General features: G+C 43.4%; 1 protein-coding gene and 1 long non-coding RNA gene across 5 annotated transcripts in view; one reads left to right on the top strand and one right to left on the bottom strand.

Moving 5' to 3' along the window:
• The window catches only part of PCSK6 (proprotein convertase subtilisin/kexin type 6), a 118,971-nt gene that overhangs the window by 34,087 nt on the left and 62,956 nt on the right, over positions 1-21,928 (top strand). For all 4 annotated transcript variants that reach the window (XM_081171097.1, XM_081171098.1, XM_081171100.1 and 1 more), the window contains 4 exons: positions 5,055-5,159; positions 12,843-12,953; positions 14,053-14,196; positions 17,480-17,556. In XM_081171097.1, the coding sequence (XP_081027223.1) occupies positions 5,055-5,159; positions 12,843-12,953; positions 14,053-14,196; positions 17,480-17,556 (437 nt within the window). The remainder of the gene's footprint in view (positions 1-5,054; positions 5,160-12,842; positions 12,954-14,052; positions 14,197-17,479; positions 17,557-21,928) is intronic.
• On the bottom strand, positions 453-9,749 carry LOC308573932. Its single transcript, XR_014002254.1, has 4 exons — positions 9,347-9,749; positions 7,302-7,395; positions 2,710-2,781; positions 453-606 (listed from the first exon to the last, which is right to left on the bottom strand). It is a non-coding gene; the product is annotated as an uncharacterized lncRNA (long non-coding RNA).

Genomic DNA, 21,928 nt, shown 5'->3' on the forward strand with positions numbered 1-21,928 from the left:
AGCAGCTTTCCAGGGTCTTGGGGAGAGGACTTTCCTTATCATTTAGTACCTGATCCTTGCCGCAGCCATCGTAACAAGGGCAAAGGGTTAAGCTCACCTGCACTCGCACCAAAGGCCCAGTCCAATGTTCTCTCTCACTCTCTCTTTTTCTCTCTTTCTCTGTGTATGCATGTGCACCTGCTATTTACCGTATTTTTCGCTCTATAAGACGTACCGGACCATAAGACGCACCCAGTTTTTGGAGGAGGAAAACAAGAAAAAAAAAATTCTGAATCTCAGAAGCCAGAACAACAAGAGGGATCGCTGCGCAGCGAAAGCAGCGATCCCTTTTGCTGTTCTGGCTTCTGGGATAACTGCGCAGCCTGCATTCGCTCCATAAGACGCACACACATTTCCCCTTACTTTTTAGGAGGGAAAAAGTGAGTCTTATAGAGCAAAAAATACGGTACTTAAAAACCACTAGATCAGTTGCTCCTTGTGTGAATGTTCCTCAGTTAGATCACCTCCTGTAGACCCTGGTATTCTCTCCTAGATGTTGTGGGTAATAGATCAGGCCAGTGGCGCATCTAGTCCAGCATTCTGTACTCACAGTGGCCGATGAGATGCCTTTGGGAAAACCACAAGCAGGACCTAAGCATAATAGCCCAACTGTCCTTTTTTTAAGTGGGGCATCCTGGATTTACAGAAGCCACCCCGGCTTCTGATTCTATTCCCTGATGTCCCGTTTTGGCTCACCTTGTTCCTGCGCACCACCCACTCCTCCTCTTCTTCCGGACCCAGATACCTGGAAGACCACCTCCTCCCCAACAGACCCCCTTCAGGTGTTTAGATCAGCAGAAGGGGCCTGGTTTTGACCTGCAGCAGAAGTATATGCCATACAAATGGACTTAAGTCAGTGCACAATGATATGCCCTCCAAATAGATGCCACTGAAAAGGACTTCATGAGTTCGGCAAGTCATTTGGAGCACATCCTCTGTAACCATTGTTCATCTTTTGGATGGGTGGAAGTGTTGCTGAACATAATCTGCCTGGGATTTTGGAAATTTACTGCTGGTTGGAATTGTTAAGACTTCGGTGGATGGATTATAAGATTGATGTGGTGTAAGGCAACTTCATAGATCCATCTGAAGTTACTGGTACACTTTGTTTTTCCTAAACCTCTTTTTTAATTTTGGTTTTTATTGCTTCCTATCCTCCTGGTTAAATATAGATGTTTCTTATTTATAATCTCCACTTTCCAGAGAGGAGAAGCTAAGTCTAAGCAAGAGCAAAACTTGCTTCTGAAACTATATAGTGATGGTTCTTGGCACATATGAATTGTCTTCTATCTGGGCCGGTGTCTCTGATATTTATGTGGTTTCTTAAAGGAGGAACACCATACTTTACATGGGCCAGAAGCCTTCTGGTTGCTCTGTAGCAAAATAATAATAAAACAAACCAAGAGATGGATAATTCTGGTGCGAACAATGTCTCTTATGAAAATAGAACAGCTGTCAGTCTGATTTGCCTCATTTCCCTTTTTGGAGTTGTGAAAAGATTAGAGCTCCAATGTTTAGTAGAGCAATTGGATATATGCAGTGCTTTTTGCGTCCCCCAAGAAAAAAAGCACTGGATATACCAATGTAAGAAACAGGCTGCTTCAGAAAGTGGTAGTTTCTCTTTTACTGTAAATATTTAAGTATCCACACCATATGTTCAAAACATCATACGTTGACTCTTTCTTATTTTTTTATAGACAAAAAAGATCCCTCTGTCATTAACAGAAAAAATTTACAAATATTCAACACAGGCAGGAGACAATGTTATATTAGAGTCAACGGCATAAACCTCAAAACTTGCGCATTTCAACCACTGTGGACCTTATAAAGAAATGTATACGGTCACAAAAAAATCAGTCAAAATAGCATTGTTCTTGGAGAAGCAATTCACGCAGTAAAATATACATTATGCATTGAAGGTTATTTATTTTATTTTAATTCTCATTGATTATAATTTATAATTCATTAGTTGCCTAATATTGCAACATCTGGGTCCGTGCTTCCCAAACATTTCTGGGGCACATTCCAGCCAGGCAAAAACACGCAAGGAGGATGTGAAGCAGGGCGCATGGAGGGTGTACCTCGGGGAGAGACCTAAGGGGCTCATAGAGAGTCCTGGAGGGCCATGTCCTGCACCCCACCCCAGAGGTTCCCATCCTTGACTTAGTGGGTTTGTGGGAGTGTACAGGCTGCTGTGCTGAGCTAAGCCAAGGTTTGGTTTAGCACAGGGGTCAGCAAACTTTTTCAGCAGGGGGCTGGTCCACTGTCCCTCAGACCTTGTGGGGGGCCGGACTATATTTTGAGGGGGGGGGATGAACAAATTCCTATGCCCCACAAATAACCCAGAGATGCATTTTAAATAAAAGGACACATTCTACTCATGTAAAAACACGCTGATTCCTGGACCATACGCGGGCTGGATTTAGAAGGCGATTGGGCCGGATCTGGCCCCCGGCCTTTGTTTGCCTACCCATGGTTTAGCCTGTTTTCTGAACCAGGGCTTGCAGCTAAGCCCTTTCCTCACTAACCATAAGCTGTAACCTTGCTCCTCTTGGGGAGCCTGCATACTTCTGTATGTCCCACTAAGCCACTGTTTGGCTTTGCGTGATGTACAAACCAAGCCAATATAAATGAAGATTTAACATGCCTGAGCAAACAAGGAAGCCTTACCTTGGCGCTGAAAAGACTGTAATGTTGGTGCCAGTCTTCTGAAATGGAGCCTGTTGCAACATGCATGCATATCTAAAAATAAGTATAGAAAAATAAGTATTTTCCTCTTCTTCTGCACTACAGTATTGGTTTATTTCTTCCAATACAGATTTAAGCAGAATTAATCATAGGCACTTTAGTGAATTCATCAAATACGGCTTTAATCAAGTGATAGCTCTGGGAAAGATGGCTCATAACAACTTGATTTTTATTTTTTAAGGAAGAGGCTGTATTTGGCTTGATTCTGACATGTGCCAGTGGTTTTCTCCCCATTGAGTTAAATTTGTGATTTACAGCACAGTCCCGACCATGGCTACTCAGAAGTAGGTCCTATTGAATTCAGTGGGGTTTGCTCCCAGCTGATTGGAATAGGATTGCAGACTAATTCTCTTAAACCAAGGCGGGGGAACCTGGGACTCTCCAGTTGTTGCTGGACTACAAATCCCATCACTCCTAGCCATTGGCCGTGCTAGCCAGGATAACAGCATCTGGAGGGCCAAAGTTTCCCCGCCAGGAGACATTTGCAGGGAAATTGCAGCCGTCACTTTTGCAGCTGCCTGTATCTGGAGACCTTGAGCATCGTCTTGGCAGCATCACCAGATGCTGCACTTCATTGTACATTTTGTCAGAATAAGTGCAGCAGGCGCTGCTGCCATGGCACAGCCACACGGCTCTTCGCCTGCATGATGTGTGTGCACCTGTGAAGGGCAGATGGTTTCCTGAGGATTTTGGTTCCAAGAACTCTGGAGGCTGTTTTGGACCAGGCATATTCTGTTGCTATTAAGGCGGGTGGAGGGGAGGCCGTATGCATTTCGGAAGTGCAGTTTTCACATTTTATCTTTGGCCCATATGGTGAGCAGGAGATAAGAGACCCTGAGCTCATCCATTCACATATGCCTTTAACCAGAAGTGGAGACAGATGGGTCATGCAACTGAGATTCTGCTCTGGAAGAGGTGTAGCTCAGTGCTTTGCATACAGAATGCCCCAGGTTGCATGCAGAAGCCCTCTAGCTTCTCCAATACCTTAGTCTGAAACCTTGGAGAGAGATGCCAGTCCGTGCCAACAAAAGCAAGCCAGATGAAACAATGGTCTGATTTAGGGCTTGTGCACACATTTGCTTTTGTCCTGAGCTTAGAAAGCATGAGTCTGGTTACGGTAGTTTTCTGAGCAGTTTCCCCATGCTTTCTAGGCATGGATCTGAGTGGTTCTGCCTTTGCCACACCATGCCATTTCCCCCCCGAAAAACCTGAGATTCAGGTGCTAAATCAGAACAAATGGTGATCCATGGAAAACATGATTGCCATTTGTTCCGATTCAGCACTAAAACGTGGGTTTTCCCCCTGGGGAAAGTAGCGGGACAAGTGGAAGTGTGGAGGAGCCCTTAGTGAACCAGGGCTCAGCCAGATCCCTTTGCTCCCATCTTTGATACTGCCCACATTTTGATATGATGATAAACCATGCCTACTCTGCCTCCTTCCTCCTTGGCATGACTGCAAGGCAGGGTGTGATGTTTAATTAATTACACGTGACAAACTCTGGTTAATGTTAATTCTGTTCTGCTTGAAAAAAGTCCACTGTAGTTGTGAAGCTGGCTTGTTTCAATAAACTGTAGCTAACGTTAACCACAGTTTGAGGTGCGCATGTAACACTAAAATGTGGCTAGTTAAAATTACCTAATCCTTATGTAGCCAAAATGAGGCCATCCACAAAGAAAAGGGGGAGATATTGTTTTGCAGAATTCAGAGGCGAAAACTGAAAGGTGTGGAAAATGGAAAAGCAGCCAGTAAGGATTGTTCTTGTTGAGTGGCCTTGGAATGCTGATGGACTATTGGTGGGAGAGGTAAATGGAGTTGGAGTGGGAATGGAATGGAGTCTCCTGGAGCCAAGCTTGGAAAGTTGATACCCTGAACAGGAGCTTCCCATCCTGCAATGTTTTGAAGGTCCCACTTGAACTCTGAATTCTCTTTTCTGGAGGGTAAGCTGCTGGCAAGGGCTGTCTTCACCTTGTTCTGCCTGTGAGCTTCCTAGTGGTATCTAGTTGGCCACTGGTGGAAGAAGAGATGGACACTTGGTCTGACCTCTGCAGAGGCTGTTTGAACGCCTCCTGGCGACCAAATGCGTAAGAGGTTTAGCTGTGTGAAATGAGCATCTTTGGTTGCTTGTTGAAACTTTTCCTGCCCGAACTGAATTGCATTCCTTCCTGGTTCTAGTGTGCTGTGAAAGAACATGCAAGAACATGCAGCTGTTCCTTATGGTCCTCATTGCCTCCTGTCCTGACACCTGTTCTGTATATCGCTCATTGCAGATTGGCAGCCTGGAAGACTATTACCACTTTCACCACAGCAAGACGATTAAAAGGTCAACGTTCAGCAGCAGAGGCCCACACAACTTCCTCAGAATGGATCCAAAGGTACAGCAGGAAGCTACTGGTGTCAGGTCTACTTTGCAGGCTTGTCTTGCTTTAGCAAGGGGAAGTTACAAAAGGCAAAGGGAACTCGGTGAAAGCCCAAAGTATGCTTGGCGGGAAATCACCTTTTTTATTTAACTAGCTTTTGGGTGTGTGGGTATGTGTCCTTAAAACCAGCAAGATTAAATATATGATTACTATAATCCCAGAGTTAAAGGTAGGCAGCATGAAATGATGATGGTATATATCCCCAAATATATTGCCTATGAAGCCCCTTAGGCAAATGCCATCTTGTCATCATTGGGTCAACCTTGATGGGCTACACCAATGATAGTCAACATGGTGCCCTCCAGGTGATGTTGGACTCCAACTCCCATAAGCCCCACCTCACATGGACAGTGGTCAGGAACGATGGGAGTTGTAGTCCAGTATCTTCTGGAGGGCACTGCTTTGGCTATCCTTGCAATATGCCTGCCTGCAAACTATACTCTCCAGAAGTCCGTGCAAATGAAAGTCAAACGAAAGGTTAACCCACCATAATGGCGGATGTTTTGCTAGACCATAAGATTGGGATAACAGTAGGCCCCTAGGTTTTGCAGGGCAACTTTATGTGGGGTTTACTTTACGTCATTTATTTGTATTTGCTTCAGTTTGTAGTACAGTGCTGTAAGTTGCCTTGGGGTGACATTCCTCTCTACAAAAGCCCTTTTAGTTGGCAGAAGGAAAGCTTTCCTCTCGGCCAGAACCATTTTAGTGGATGATTAAAACTGGGGGCATGAAACTTGTGTACAGACAGTGGGCCTACCCTGAAACAGTGTCATATAGAATGCATTTTGTTCCTGTGTGCTGGCTGGGCCCCATTTTTAACCAAGGTGGCAGGCTGAACCTTTCGAAACTGCATTTGATTTTTTGATTCTGCGGAACACTGATTATGAAGGCTCCTGGTCTACAATACAGCAGAGAATGGTGCTCTCCGACCAATTCCGTATTGCCAAATGTAGCTTCCAGACCTGTGCACATACAGCAAACAAATCAACCCATGTGCCTTCCCGTTCAAATATTTGAACTTATTCGCTCACTGTCTAACAAGCTGTAGATAATTCTTGAATGTGCACCCATATTGCATCAATAATAGTTGACGATGGCGTGGGATTTGGGGGGTGGTGGTGGAAGAAAGAACAAGAATAAACAAACTGCAAGTGTCTGAACATCCCACCAATTGCGAGAAAAACGGATGGCTGGTGGTTTTTTTGGTGTTCTAATTAAGTTTTCGAGCCCTAGGGGAGCTAGGGCGAGGGAAGGGTATGAATCTATATCTGCAATGGAAAAGCACACATTTTAAATTAGTCTACTTGATGCAAACCAAATGGTTTTTTAAAAATTTAGTCTATTTACCTAGTCGTATTGATTAATACGGCATGCATACCAGACATTTAAAGACGCCCCCCCCCCAAAAAAAAGAATAATGGAGAAATGTGATTTCTTAAGGGTGCTGGGAATTGTAGCTCTGTGAGAGGTAAACTACGGTTTCCAGGATTCCTTTTTTGGGGTGGGGTGGGGATGCACTTCAGATGTATGGTATGTATGCAACCTAACAGTCTGCAAAATAGAGCACCACTGTATTTTGGGTGCTTGGAGCTAGGCTGGATTCGTAATCCATGCCTTGGTGTTCTCCCTTAGCAGATCACTTGGGAAGTGTTTTGCTACTTGACTGGTATACCTAATGTGTATGCATGAATATGCTAATAGTGGTGCTAAAGCAAGCCTTTAAACAAGTCATGCCGCCTTGAATTTAACTGGAAAAGATGGAACTGCATAACTTAAGGATTTGGGGGGGGTGCACGCGTTGTTTTTAAAAGTTTAAAGCTCCTAGTCAACTAAGTGACTTGGTGCTTTTATAGCTGAAAACTTCTCAAGTTTATTTTTGTTTTTATATAAATCTGTATCCTATTTCAGAGGCTCCCTGAACTGGGCGATCTTTTGCCAATGAAACTTGGTAGATCAAGTGGCTTTTCCCACAAGCTTTGCAGTTTGTCTCTTTCAATTTACCTAGACTTCCTTGATGAAGGGAGGAGAAAATGTTCTCAGAAATGTGTGGAACTTGTTAGCTTTAAAATATTAGGAAATGTCTCTAGTGCTACTTACTTCTTTTTTTCCAGGTCAGTTGAATCAAGTTTTGAGGGTGGGGCACGGCATCTATATCCCACAAGTTCTATTGTAGGGCCAAGCTGTTGCAATACTGCATGTAGACACAGAAAGCAAACACAGTTGGGGATATCTGTCAGGGCAGCTGATCGTAATGCTAAAAAGCACCAAAAACCTTCAGATTTCTGACAGGCGTGATGAAAAAGGAAGAAGAGTTTGGATTTGATATCCCGCTTTTTCACTACCCGAAGGAGTCTCAAGGTGGCTAACATTCTCCTTTCCCTTCCTCCCCCACAACAAACACTCTGTGAGGTGAGTGGGGCTGAGAGACTTCAGAGAAGTGTGACTAGCCCAAGGTCACCCAGCAGCTGCATATGGAGGAGCGGAGACGCGAACCTGGTTCCCCAGATTACGAGTCTATCGCTCTTAACCACTACACCACACTGGCTCTCAAGAAGAGGGAACTAGGAGGGAAGAGGAAAGCAAGCAAATACTGGTATCAGTTATTAGAGCAGGGGTGGTAAACCTGTACACACCATAGGTCAATATTGGTCCCGAATTGGCCCATGTAGCTATTTTCCATAAATCATGCCCACCTGTCCACTGCTGGGTGACATCAGCTTCACCAGCACATTCCCTGTAGCCAGCAGGATTGAACCCTCCACTCATACTTGTTCTAGAAAATCTTGCTCAGTTTGGCTGTGCCCTCAGGCACCTGTAAATTGTGACCCCACCCCCAAGGGTGGAGAGATAAGAAGCTGACCTGCAGGCCAGAAAAAGTTTCCTGCCTCTATAACTGATCTTATAGTGACCCGCTGGATTGGCCACCCAGATGATGGGATACCAGATGACCACTGGCCCCAGATGATGCAACGGGTCAGCTTTGCTTGCAGATGGAAGCATTTCTGGAAGAGCTATCTATTATTGCTCTTTCTAGTAATGATCTCAGCTGGTGAGTGGCAACCCAGTCAGATGGGCGGGGTACAAATAATTTAGCCAAAAGAAGAGTAGGATGTAATAAGGCATTGTTTTTCCATCCCGCCTTGTGGTCTTTGGATTCAGTGCTGTTTTCGTTCCACTGCATTTAGTCTTCTGCCAAAAGCTACATTATTTGTCCTGCTGTTGGCCATGGCAAGATTACATCATTATGTTACCCTATCCATGTCAATGCAAAGAAAACACCGTGAACAGATTGTTTGTGGACTGAAAGGGACAACAACTGATCATATTTGCTGGATTAATTTTTGTTCTGGACATGGGGGCGAAAATTGCAAACATTGGCAATTTCTATTCCTGTTTCCATTGGAATTTTGCAGCATCCCTAGTGAGGAGAGTGGGGGGTGGAACTGGTGTCCTTTTCCTTTCCCCACCCCCCGGAGAATTGTGGGAAGAAAATAATGCCCAAACAGCCATCTTTCCCTTGTCATTTACATGCAATGAATTGCAAAAGCCTAAAAGCATCAAATCGGATGATCATTCTACATGCTATTCTGCTGCATCTTCTGTGTTGGAAAACCATAACAAATAAAGACATCCCAAAGGGATACCCTTCATTAGCATTACATCATGATGAGGGCATCTTGTTTTAATGACTAGGCTGAAGTTTTAGTCAAGGTTCTGGGTTGGATTGGCTTGGCATTTTCGTTGTTTTCCCTCAAGTGAATTGAATCACTTTCCTGGTTTATACGTGTCTCGGCCTGCGTCTTGCAACATTTAGGCAGGGTTGGAAGTAGCCCAATAAACCAGCATGCCAATTAGCAAAATGCAATTAGCCATGCAAGATTTCGTTCACTTCCCAGTGGGCGTCGCTACGGATGCATCTGGAGGCAGTGTCGGATCTACACTTTGCCGCAGGGGGCAGAAGTCTGTACGGTCTGCTACCCCTTCTCCTGCAGATTCACATCCTCCCCTCCATCACCCCTGCGCTGCCCCATGGGATTCTGCCACCCAAGGCAGCTGCTTCAGCCTGCCTCATGGGCGACCGGCCCCAATGGGCACCAGCCTCCCCTGGAACTCTCTCCCTATGGAGGTGCATCTTGCCTCACCTTTTTATAGCTTCAGGCGTCTGGCCAAGGCTCGTCTTTTGGGGGGGACATTTTGAGGAGGAGATATGAGGTTGTCGCTGCTGTCAGTAACTGTCAGTCAGTGTGGGCCTGCTCAGTCTTCCTTACACACAACAAAATTCAAAGCCACCATCTCTTGTTCTGCATTTATTTACAGTGGTACCTCAGGTTAAGTACTTAATTCGTTCTGGAGGTCCGTTCTTAACCTGAAACTGTTCTTAACCTGAAGCACCACTTTAGCTAATGGGGCCTCTTGCTGCTGCCGCGCCGCCGGATCATGATTTCTGTTCTCATCCTGAAGCATAGTTCTTAACCCGAGGTACTATTTCTGGGTTAGCAAAGTCTGTAACCTGAAGCATATGTAACCCGAGGTACCACTGTATTACATTTTTACCTTGCCTCTTCTCCAAGGAGCTCAGAGTGGCGCACACAGTTTAACTCCTCAACTTCACGTTTATCTTCTCAACAACCTTATGAGATGCTTCTTAGGTTATGGGGTTATAATCCAGAATGCGGCTGCCAGATCAGTGACTGGGAGCGGCTGCCACAGCCATATAAAACCCATCCTGAAAGACCTACATTGGCTCCCAGTATGTTTCTGAGCACAATTCAAAGTGTTGGTTCTGACCTTTAAAGCTCTAAATGGCCTCAGCTCTGTATACCTGAAGGAGCCTCTCCGCCCCTCTCATTCAGCCTGGACACTGAGGTCCAGCTCTGAGGGCCTTCTGGTGGTTCCCTCGCTGCGAGAAGTGAGGTTACAGGGAACCAGGCAGAGGAAGGCCTTTTCAGTAGTGGAACCTGCCCTGTGGAATGACCTCCCATCAGATGTCAAGGAGATTAACAACTATACAACCTTTAGAAGACATCTGAAGGCAGCCCTGTAGTGGGAAGTTTTTATTATGTTTCTGTAATTTATTATGTTTCTGGAAGCAGCCCAGAGTGGCTGGGGCAACCCAGTCATATGGGCAGGGTACAAAAAATTGGAATTATTACTATTATCAGTGGTAGTATTCATATTATTAGTATTATAAGGTAGTGACTAGCCCAGTGTCACCCAGTTGGCTTCATGGCTGACTGGGGATTTGGACCTGGATCTTCCTAGTCCTAGTCGATCACTGTAACCACTACGTCACACTGCCTCTGCTTTGTTGTTGGACATGAACCCCACTCCCTATCTGTGAAGCTGGTACCCAAGGGGTGTTGGGCTGAGAGACGGTTTACGTAAAGTATCCACCGCATCTGGCCAAATGGAAGAAGGGGACAGCAGTAAGTCCTAATAGGTCAAGTGGTTTTCCTTGCCGATAAAACCTTCTGGGTTAGGCTTGTATGCTAGGCCTGATTAATTAGACAATTGTGAGTGCCTTTTAGCAGACTTCAGACTGCCTTTGCTTTGTACTGTACTAACCATCAATTTTCCCAGTCCCATCCTGCTCCCCAGCTTGACAGGAGCTGTGTGTCTTGGCAGGAAATAACCTAGACAAGTGTATTATGGAAATACTATATTATTCTCATCATCTTAAACAACATAAGAGAGAACCCCCAAACCCTGCTTTTAACGCCCCCCATCAATCCTTTGAGGTTTCTTATATTTCTAAGCTTCTGAGGCTTGAAGGGGTGAAAGTGCCGATAATCCTTTAAAACAATAACTCAAGAGTTGGTTGAGCACATTAAATGTCTGGTTCACGTTGTTTCTCAGCTCTTGCGTTTCAAAAGGTCACAACCGGCCTTCCCCCACCCAGGGATTCCTATTTATTATTACAGAAACTTTAGGCTAATCCGTGTGTCGGAAATGTTCTCCCTTGCTGAGAATCCACTTCAGATCCTTTGACTCCCCTCGGGGATTCTTCCTACCTTGGAGACTAATCCCAGATTTTCATGACTCCATTCCTTGATGAAACTGTCCTTGTAAGAAGCTGGGGATGTGGAGGATTAATTCTCTTATGTACTTGAGCAGGGAAGTTTGCATTAATTCAGTGGAGTTGTATTATAATTCCGATCTGTTCCGATGAATAAACATTTGCTTTAAACCTCATACTTTTGGTATACAGCATGCCTATAATCTAATTTATCTTGTTAATGTTCTGTGGAGGGGTCTGTACAGCTGTGGAACATCTGCTCTATCAAAAGCTACTTGAGAGCAAAGGGGAGCATTCTAGAATTTTTATCTCGACTTTTGTTATCAAAACTCACTGAGGCCCTTTTAACCGACTTTCATTTTTCTTCTGTGGCGTGTGTTTGAAGTAGGCTTTTTTGTTTTGTTTTTTGTTTTGGCTCTAAGCACACACTGCTCTAAGAATTACGTTGGTGCTTCTTTGTACTGGGATTTGTTTAGGTTTAAGAAGAGAAACCCATTAAAAAATGGCAAAAACCAGAAAAAGGCAGACGGTTACTTAGAAAAACAATATTCACAGGATGAGGAATTATTCATGTGCTTGAAACTGCTTTTAATTAGATAAATGGCCTTGATGTCTAGTGTCATTCTGATGAGGTTAAGATAGGCACCTCAATAAAATGGAAAGGCGTTTTCATTCCAGGCAATGAAAGCAAAGGAAGAGAGCACTTTCTGTGGCGAATTTTTGTAGAATTCCCTACCTCTAGTAGGCCCACCAGACCTCTTTTGTTGTTTCGAACAGATTAGTAGCAAACAGTTTTTGGTGCTGTTAGGGCTTGTGGGTAGGCATGAATAAGTTAGGCTTTGTTAATTAGTTAGGTTCATTAAAAGGGAAAAAAAATTCTCGAAGGTTTATTGCTCGTAGCATAAGAGTACAAGAATAGTTAAATCAAACAGAATAGAGAAAAGCCTGGGTCGAATTATTCCCAAGAACAATACAGTATTAAGATAGGGAGATTAATGCAACAAAATTATATCTATATATTTTGCTTGCAAAATCGTCATACTGTACACAAAAAAAGCCTATAAATCTAGACAAAGTCAAGTTTCAAAACAACAGATGCTGATTAATTCAATTGGAGAAAATGTTGTTAGTTCGTATTGAATGCTTGTTGGGTGAAAAAAGATGCATATTAGGTTGTTAGGTTCATTGTTGATGTTTTAAGGTTGTGTGCATTTGTATGCATATTATTACTTTCAACAACCTGGATGATACACAACGTTAGTGAGAGTCAGAGTAGACCTAATGTAGAGGCCATTGATTTCAATGGAACTTCTTTTGATATGATGTGTTTTCATAATCTGAGCATCCCATTTTTCTGATTTGTGCCTTATTGTTTAATTGCCAGAAAGAACAATTTGAATGCTTCCTTTATTGTATTTTTAATGTTACAATTTATTCTCTTAATCTTTGTGAGCGTATGTTGTTGGCTGGTCGTACAAACAGAGTTAATAAGCAATTTGTGAGCCATATGGCAAGAACTGGGATTTAGATGTCAAAGCAAACAAATATTTTCTTATTGATGCTGCTGTTAAAAAAACCCAAGCATTCCTGTGAAACACTGCTATTTAAATTTTTTTTTCTAGGTAAGGTGGCTGCAACAACAGGAAGTTAAACGAAGAGTCAAAAGACGCGTTCGGCGTGACCACCATTTTGTTTCCTTCAATGACCCACTCTGGCCTGAAATGTGGTACATGGTAACTATACATTCACTCTGTGTGTGTGTGTGTTTGTTTTCGTATTATGCATATTTTGGGAATCTTGTAAAAGTCTTTTGGCATCACAGAATCACACATTCCCTCCACCCCCTTCCTCTGCTTTTCAGGAGTGGCAAGACTGTGAGGGTGAATGTGTGTCCTAACGTGGCCCTCCGAGCTTCTGTATCTGGCCCTTGCAACTCTATACCTCCTCTTCCCAGTTTGTGCTGCATTAACACGGCAGTTTATTCATTCTTACTTGATTCCAGAAAAAGTGGCTATTTATCTTTAAAAATATTTTTTATTCATTGAAAATCAGGATAGTGTATACAAAATACTCTAGATCAGCAGAATGCAGTCAATAAATTTAGCCTGATACAATATCACACTTTATACAGATTTGCCCTTTAGAAAAGATACAAAGAAGAAAAATAAAAAAGGGGAAAAACTAACAAATAAAACTACCGACATAGTAAGCAGGCTTACGTACAAATTAAAAATAATTGTAACGTAAATGTCGACCCACGTCAATTTCCCATTTTGCTCATAGTATTTCTTATATATAATAATAGGGTGTGAAATCTAATCTTAGATGCTTCAAAATGCTTAGATTTGTGTGCATTAAGTTGGGTTACGAGTTAAAAACCTAAGCAGCTGGTTTTGAAGACTTGGCTAGTTGCTGTTTACAAGGCTGACTTTGATTGATGGACAGAGCACATCACAAGGCTGGATGGGACATTTAAACCTCCCCTGAGCTTCTAGGGGTAGCCTTGGCAAGAAGGACCAATCCACTGAATTTGGCTTTCTGCCCAGGAAGCTGTCTTACACTGAGTTAGACCATTGTTCCATCTGATTCAGTACTGTCTACACTGACTGGCAGCAGCTCTCCAGGTTTTCAGACACGGTTCTCTCCCAGCCCTACCTGGAGATGCCAGGAGTTGAGCCTGGGAGCTTCTGCGTGCAAAGCTGATGCTCCACCACTGAGCTACAGCCCTTCCCCTATCCTAGCTTTTAAACTTGCTTGTTTAGTCGTGCGGAGTGTTGCTTGCTGGTCTGTGTGAGGAAGAAACGGCTAACCGACTGCTGCCTTCGCCCTCAGCACTGCGAAGACAACAACAGCGACTGTAGGTCAGAAATGAACGTCCTAGCAGCCTGGCAGAGAGGATATACTGGCAAAGATGTTGTGGTGACCATTCTCGACGATGGCATAGAGAAGCACCACCCTGATCTTGTGCAGAACTATGTAAGTAAAGCTGGAGACCCTTGGATCACCTCTTTTACACTAGCCCTCAAGACCACATTCCTATACAGTGGTACCTCAGGTTAAGCACTTAATTTGTTCTGGAGGTCTGTACTTAACCTGAAACTGTTCTTAACCTGAAGCACCACTTTAGCTAATGGGGCCTCCTGCTGCTGCCGCGCTGCCAGAGCCGGATTTCTGTTCTCATCCTGAAGCAAAGTTCTTAACCTGAAGCACTATTTCTGGGTTAGCGGAGTCTGTAACCTGAAGCGTATGTAACCCAAAACGAATGTAACCTGAGGTACCACTGTACAATGGTGTTTGGAAGTAAGTCCCACTGAACGTGCTTCTGAGCAAAGGTGGCCTCAGGTGGAAATTGGTAACTTGGGCTTTGATTTGATTTTAGCTGGAATGGCAGTTATTGCTTTGGGATGGAAAGAAAAGGCCAAATGGAATATGGAGAAATGGAATGATTATGTTTTTGAATACGTACAATCAGAAATATTCGCACAGATAGTGGCAGAGGATAGATGGGAAAATAAATGTCAAAGAATCACAAATAAATGGGCATTTTACAGGAACTGGATAGAAAGAGGGGAAGCCAACCCTAACATACAAACTCGAATGAACAGACTGTATACATGGATAAAGATATGAAGAAGGAAGGCCTGACCGGGGGTGGCGAGGGCTGGAGTGGGGAGGGGAGGGGAAAAAAGTAAACCGGATGATATTTTGAATTTTTTTCAAAAACCATATATGTTAATGTTATGTAGTTATGCATTGTAGTATGAATGAATTTTGTTTTGTATTCTTTGTTTTATAGAATACATATAATAATGTTACGTTACTAAGCAAATTTAATAAAACAGAAAAAAAAACCTTGGGCTTTGATTCAGTTATGTTCTGCATTGACAGCAGACTGCCTATGGACCACAAAGAATCATAGAACTGTAAAGTTGGAAGGGACACCGTGGATCATCTCGTCCTCCAACCCCCTGCAAAGCAGGAATACGCAGCTGTCCCATCCAGGGATCGAACCTGCAACCTTGGTGTTATCAGAACCATGATATTTGAATAAGTCAAGGGCATGGGAACCTGTGGCCTTCCAAATGCTATTGGACTCCAGCCCCCGTCAGCCATAGCCAGCGTGGCCGACGGGGAGGAGCATCTAGATCAGGGGTCAGCAACCTTTTTTAGCCGTGGGCCGGTCCACCGTCCCTTGGACCTTGTGGGGGGCCGGACTATATTTTGAAAAATATATATGAACCGAATTCCTATGCCCTACAAATAACCCAGAGATGCATTTTAAATAAAAGCACACATTCTACTCATGTAAAAACACCAGGCAGGCCCCACAAATAACCCAGAGATGCATTTTAAATAAAAGGACACATTCTACTGTCCTTTTACACGCTGATTCCCGCACCGTCCGTGGGCCAGACTGAGAAGGCGATTGGGCCGCATCTGGCCTCCAGGCCTTAGGTTGCCTACCCCTGATCTAGATTATCAGAAAGACTGACTTAAGGGCATTAAGAAAGGAACCCTGTTGGTCTTCCCAGGCACCCTCCAGCAACTGGTATTCAGAAGCAGAGAATAGCCATTGTAGCCACTGATGGCTTTATCCTCCATGAAATTGTCTGATCCTTTTTTAAAGCTCTCCAAATCGCTGGCCATGGGAGCAAGTTCCATAGCTTAACTATGCATTGCACAAAGAAGTGCTTCCTTTTCTCTGTCCCAAATCTTCCAACATACAGCTTCATTGGATGTCCACAAATTCTAGTGCTATGAGAGAGGAAGAAAAACTTTTCTCTATCTACTTTTTTTCCACGCTGTGCATTATTTTATAAGCTTCTGTCATGTCACCTCTGGCTCACCTTTCCTCTCAACTAAAAAGTCCCCGTTGCTGCAGCCTTTCCTCGTTGATCATTTTGGTTGCTCTTTTCTGAACCTTTTCCAACTTTGCAATATCCTGCTTGAGATGAGGCAACAAGGACTGCACACAATATTCCAAATGCAGTCACGCCATAGATTCATCTGATAGGTATCTCTCCAAGGACAAAATAAGGGAGTGGCTCAGAGGCCTCTGTGTTATACATGGGCCCTCCAGAGCATATTCTCATTTCAGGATTTTTTTTTTAAAAATCAACTAACCAACTAATTTAATAAATAAAATGCCACAGCCCTAAATGAATAACTCAAAACAATTTCCTCCCACCCATACTCTAAATGCATTGTATCGTCTATTGGCTTCCATAAAGGAGAAAAAATATTCTGTCAGGTGAACTAAGCCGCTGAGGAGAGTTGGGTTTAAAAAAAACAAAAAAAAAAAACCATTTTGTTGAATTTGCATGCTTACCTGCTTTTAGAATTGGGCTGGACATCTGTGAGAGCACGATGAAGTCAGCGCTCTGGAATTGACATTTGCTTGATGCTTATTGGCTCCTTATAGCCTCAGATGAGGAAATGTAAAAAAATAGGAATGCCCGGTTATCAGATTGAATCCCTGGCGTTTCTCATTAGTGTTAATGGGGCACCTCAAGAGGCTTGTGGGCTCTTCATTAAAAGTGCTGTTGTGCATTGTTTGGAGAGCCGAATGTGCTTTAAAAGCCCCGCTTGAATTTCTTTCTTTCTGATCAAGCCCTCTTCATCACCTAGAGCAGAGATGTCCATGTCAGCCCAAGCAAGCATAGCCAATTCTCAGGAGTGGTGGGAGTTGTAGTTCAGCAACATTTAGAGGGCCACAGGAACCCTACCCTTCTCCTAGAGTTTTGCTTCCTTTTCAGGCAGAAAAAGAGGCAGAATGGGGGACCTCATAAGAAGCTACCTTTACATCAGGCCCAACCTTTTGCCCCATACAGTGGTACATCAGGTTAAGTACTTAATTCGTTCTGGAGGTCCATTCTTAACCTGAAACTGTTCTTAACCTGAAGCACCACTTTAGCTAATGGGGCCTCCTGGTGCTACCACGCCGCCAGAGCACGATTTCTGTTCTCATCCTGAAGTAAAGTTCTTAACCCGAGGTATTATTTCTCGGTTAGCGGAGTCTGTAACCTGAAGTATATGTAACCTGAAGCATATGTAACCCGAGGTACCACTGTATAGCCTAGTAATATCTGTTGCAACTGATAGTGACTTTTAATTAATTTAATAACATTTATATCCTATAAACTGTGTTGTTTGTAAGAACCTCTATCCTGCCAGAGTGTCTCTTGTCCTGGTACAAGCTTGTTCCTGGCAATCACTTCTTAGTTTTTCTAACGTGAACAACTCCCTCTGTTTCTTTCAGGACCCTCGTGCAAGCTATGATGTCAATGGGGATGACGAAGACCCAACTCCGCGCTATGATGCCAGCAATGAAAACAAGTAGGCCTGTTTTTTAACACTGACTTAATGCTTTAAGGGGTGCGGTCTGCACTTAACCTGAACCAAACACCAGCTGCCACCTGTGCTGTATGACAGCATACGGGCACTTTGCCAAATTACATTTTGATATAGATTATAGTCCTTTCTGCACAGATTTATAAAAAGAATGGATGGAATTCAGCCTTGAGCTAACATGATTGTTCCATCAGTGCAGGCGTTTTTGCTTTGCTAGCCGAAACAATCCCCCCTCTCCTTCCCCGCCACATGTTGTTCTGGAGGCTCTTTTGACCCGCCAGAGCAAGATGGGATCGTGCAAGAGTGGGGAGGGAGACCATGTTTCACTAGCAGGAATTTGGGCTAATATGAGAAATAATTGTGCAGCCTTTGAGTATATTTTTGTCCTTTCAGAGTCTGCTTTCCCCATTTCTATAAAGAAAATTGGCCAATTATCTTAACTTGAAAATGAGTATTAAAATGATATATACAGTCGTACCTTGGAAGCTGAACGGAATCCTTTCGACTTCTAAAATGTTCCGGAAACCAAGGCGCGGCTTCTGATTGACTGCAGGAAGCTCCTGCAGCCAATCGGAAGCTGCGTCGAACGTTCGGCATCTGAAAAATCATTTGAAAACCGGAACACTGCCTTCTGGGTTTTGATCGTTCAGGAGCCGATTTGTTCAGGAGCCAAGGCGTTTGAGATCCAAGGTACGACTGTATATTTAGAGGCCACTCATCTTCTGAGGCCCTAAGATGTTGTTTGCTTAACGTGTGTGTAAATCCGGCAATGAGAATTATAGTGGAAAACACCTGGGGCCATCAAGGTGCCAGGAAGATTGTGGCCTCTTTGAAGGCAGACTCTGGTTCCTGTGACAGATCTCCAGTGACTGGTTGCTTCCTTTTTGTGCTGGCAGCAGCTGCTTCTGCCTTTGAGGCTCTGAAACCCCCACTAGAAAAAAGGTCATAACCCTATCCACACCTTGCCCCTTTAAAGTTAGTGAACCAGTACAGACATGATCTGACAGCTGTATGGTTGTTGGGCCATCTATAATACATGGTACATTACAAAGAACAAAAGTACTGGTCCCTTTCCTGAGGGGCTTGTGAAACAGAGGAAGTGGAGAGAAATAGAGGCAGGACAAAGAGTGGAATAAAAAGAATAAAAGATTATTCTAGTTACATGTGCTTAAACCCAAACCCCACCTGCACTGTATATTTAAAGTAGCTGAATATACTACTTTATTTTTTTAATAAAGTATTTTATTGTTTTTTAAGAAAAATACAAAAAACAAACCAAGTGCATTCAGGCCTGGAATACAACTTATGGTAACCATACAATCTTGTGTATCATACCACTTAAACAGTCCTGGCTTCTCCCCAAAGAATCCTGGGCACTGTAGTTTAAGGGTGCTGAGAATTATTAGGAAGACTCACATTCTGGTCACAGAGCTACAATTCCCAGAGTGGTCCAACAGTCTATCCTTCTTCCTAGGGAACTCTGTAGTAGTAGTAATAATAATAACAACATATCTGAAGGCGCCGAAAAACGCTGCATTCCCCTCCCCTTTCCAGATAACTTGACCTGTGTTTAACACCTATAATGCTTCTGATTGGAAAGAAGGGCGGGATAAAAATGTTAACCATAAATAAAAATGAATAAATAATAATAATCTCCACTATCACGTGGAACTCAAACCATGGTTTCAGCTTCCAGATGTAATGGCAAACCATGGTTTATGGCCACATGGTTTGCTTTGCACTCCAGCTTTAGGTGAAATGGCCAAAACTGCTCAGTCAAACCAAAACTAAGCTTTAGACTAAACCATTAACCATGGTTTGATGTAACGTCTAACTTGGGATGCTATGATGGCTACATCAAGTGCAGAGCTCCAGCTCCACTGCTGCATCCCACCTGGTATGGAGAGAGTTGCCTGTGATTCCCTCACAAGGGCAAGTTGTGTGGTGGAATTCACAGATGGCTGGCTGCAGTGCAAAAGCAGTTTCCAAACCGGCAGAATCCAAGCCAAGAATTCATTTTTATTTGTATTTATTATGGAGGCCTTCTGTGAATTTCTCTCTTTAATGACACTAATCCTCTGAGCACTTCATTAATTTGGGGGATTAGTTACCAAATACTCCTGCACACTTCTGAAAACTCGCAAGAGGCGAGGGTTTCCATACAGAGTCTCCACTCCACACAGAAAATAGAAGGGGTATTTTCATCATGATTTTTGATAAAGAACTTTCCCACTCTAAAACACTGTATTTTCCATTAAGGTCAGGGTACGTATATTAGGTGTTCACAGTGTACAAACTGTGTACTCAAGGTGGTTTAGCTGTACACTCATACTATTATTCACATGTAACATTCAACTAGCATACAGTCTTGTGTACCTGTGTACACAATATTTGAGAGATACAAATCAACAAATGTATACTCTTTCACTCAAACACTTGTATATGTGCAGAGATAGCATTCTTCAGAATGGAGTGGTAAAGCTTTTTCTGAACTGAATCGCTTAAAGATGAAAATCGGGCTGTTGCATATTTCAATGCGTCCCCATTTTTTATTATTATTTAGAAAAAAAGACAGTTCAGACACCACCATGTAATTTTGAAGTGGTCTGGAGTCATGGCACTATCTATCTGTCTATCTATCTATCTATCTATCTATCTATCATCTATCTATCTATCATCTATCTATCTATCTATCTATATTTGGAGGGGGGGTAGAGGGAGCAGACTGCATGTGGAATAAAGCTCAGTGTTCCCTACACATGCAGTCTGCTCCCTCTGTCCCCCCTCCATATATATATATATATATATATATATATATATATATATATATATATGCTTTCGTAGATTTTCACGGGTACAGGAATGCAGGTTTTGGTGTTTTCGGGTATCTTCCCGTGTAAGAGTTGGGGTGTCTAGGCGACGTTTCGACGAGGTCTCACTCGTCATCTTCAGGCTGGTGCTTTCGGCTTCTTGTTACTAGAACAGAGCAGGATCTCAGTGTTTGAGTTCCTATAAATACTGTTGAGGGGGTGTGGTGTATAGCCTCCAACGTTCTGGGCAGAGAGGAAGTTCCCAGGTTATTGTGCCTTTTCTTCTTTTGTTCATTAATTACTTGAGGGATATCTTGAGTGATTTCTTGAGTGATATTCTGAGTACCACTTAGGAGGGTCATCAGGTGTGGATTAGTTGCTAAAGCTTTCGTGTCTTGACCTCTTGAGCTTGTGAAGAGTTTTTTTGAGTTTTTCTGAGAAGAGTTTTTCTGAGAAGATGGCTGTACTGCACTTAGTTGTGCTCTGGCTTGGCTTCGTGTATAGGGGCGAGCTGTGGTTTTGTGCCCTGTGCCAGCCAGATCTGTGTAGGGATTGCAGGGGGGTGCAGCATCCGGAGGTGCCACTATGGTTTGGCTACTGGATGGTATCTGTAATTTATCTGTGGAGAGGGTCTGGGTTTGGGTCTGGTGTGGTTGATTGGAGATGGCGTTCTGTGTGCCTCTGGTTCTGGTGTCGGTTTTTGTGGGGAGGGCTAATTTCCAGATGTCTGGCAGGCGGGACGTGTCGTCACGCTTGTTCATGTTGTGAGGGTGTTTCTCTATCTCGATGGCTTCCATGATTATTCTCTTGTGGTGATGTTCCATGTTAAAGAGCAATTTGGAATCTGCAAAATTAATTTCGTGTCCTGTTTCTTTCATGTGTTGGTAAAGAGAGGAAGTTTTTTCTTCTTTTTTGACGGCATTCTTGTGTTCTGCGATACGTGCATTTATTCGTCTGTTTGTTTGTCCAATGTACGTGGCTGGGCAGACTTTGCAGGGTATTTCATAGACCCCTTGGTTTTCTAACTGGATTTTATCTTTTGGGTTTCTGAGGATATTGGCTATTTTTTGGTTGGTGCAAAAGGCTGTTTTGATATTGTGTTTATGGAGGATTTTGCTAATTTTATCTGTGGTGCCCTTGATATAAGGAAGGAGGGCCATGCCATTGTTTTCTTCTGTGTCTTGGTTTTTGGGGGGTGTTTCTTTTTGGATTAGCTTCGTAACCCTGTTTTGCTGGTATCCGTTGGCGATTAACACATTTGAGAGATTCTGTAACTCAGTTGTCAAGTGGTCTTCGTCAGCCAGGCGTTTGGTTCTGGAGATGAGAGTCTTGGCTACGGAGTTTATTTGTGCAGGGTGGTGGTGTGATTGTGCATGTAAGTAGCGGTTGGTGTGTGTTTTTTTCCGGTAGATAGTGTGTCCTAGGGAGCCATCAGGTTTTTTGTAGATTAGGACGTCAAGGAAGGGAAGTTGGTTGTTGGCTTCTATTTCCATAGTGAATTGTATTTTGGGGTGTAGGCTGTTGAGATGTGTGAGGAAGCTATCTAG

Source organism: Podarcis bocagei (genome assembly GCF_964188305.1).
Source record: "Podarcis bocagei genome assembly, chromosome: 14".
NCBI lineage: Eukaryota > Metazoa > Chordata > Lepidosauria > Squamata > Lacertidae > Podarcis > Podarcis bocagei.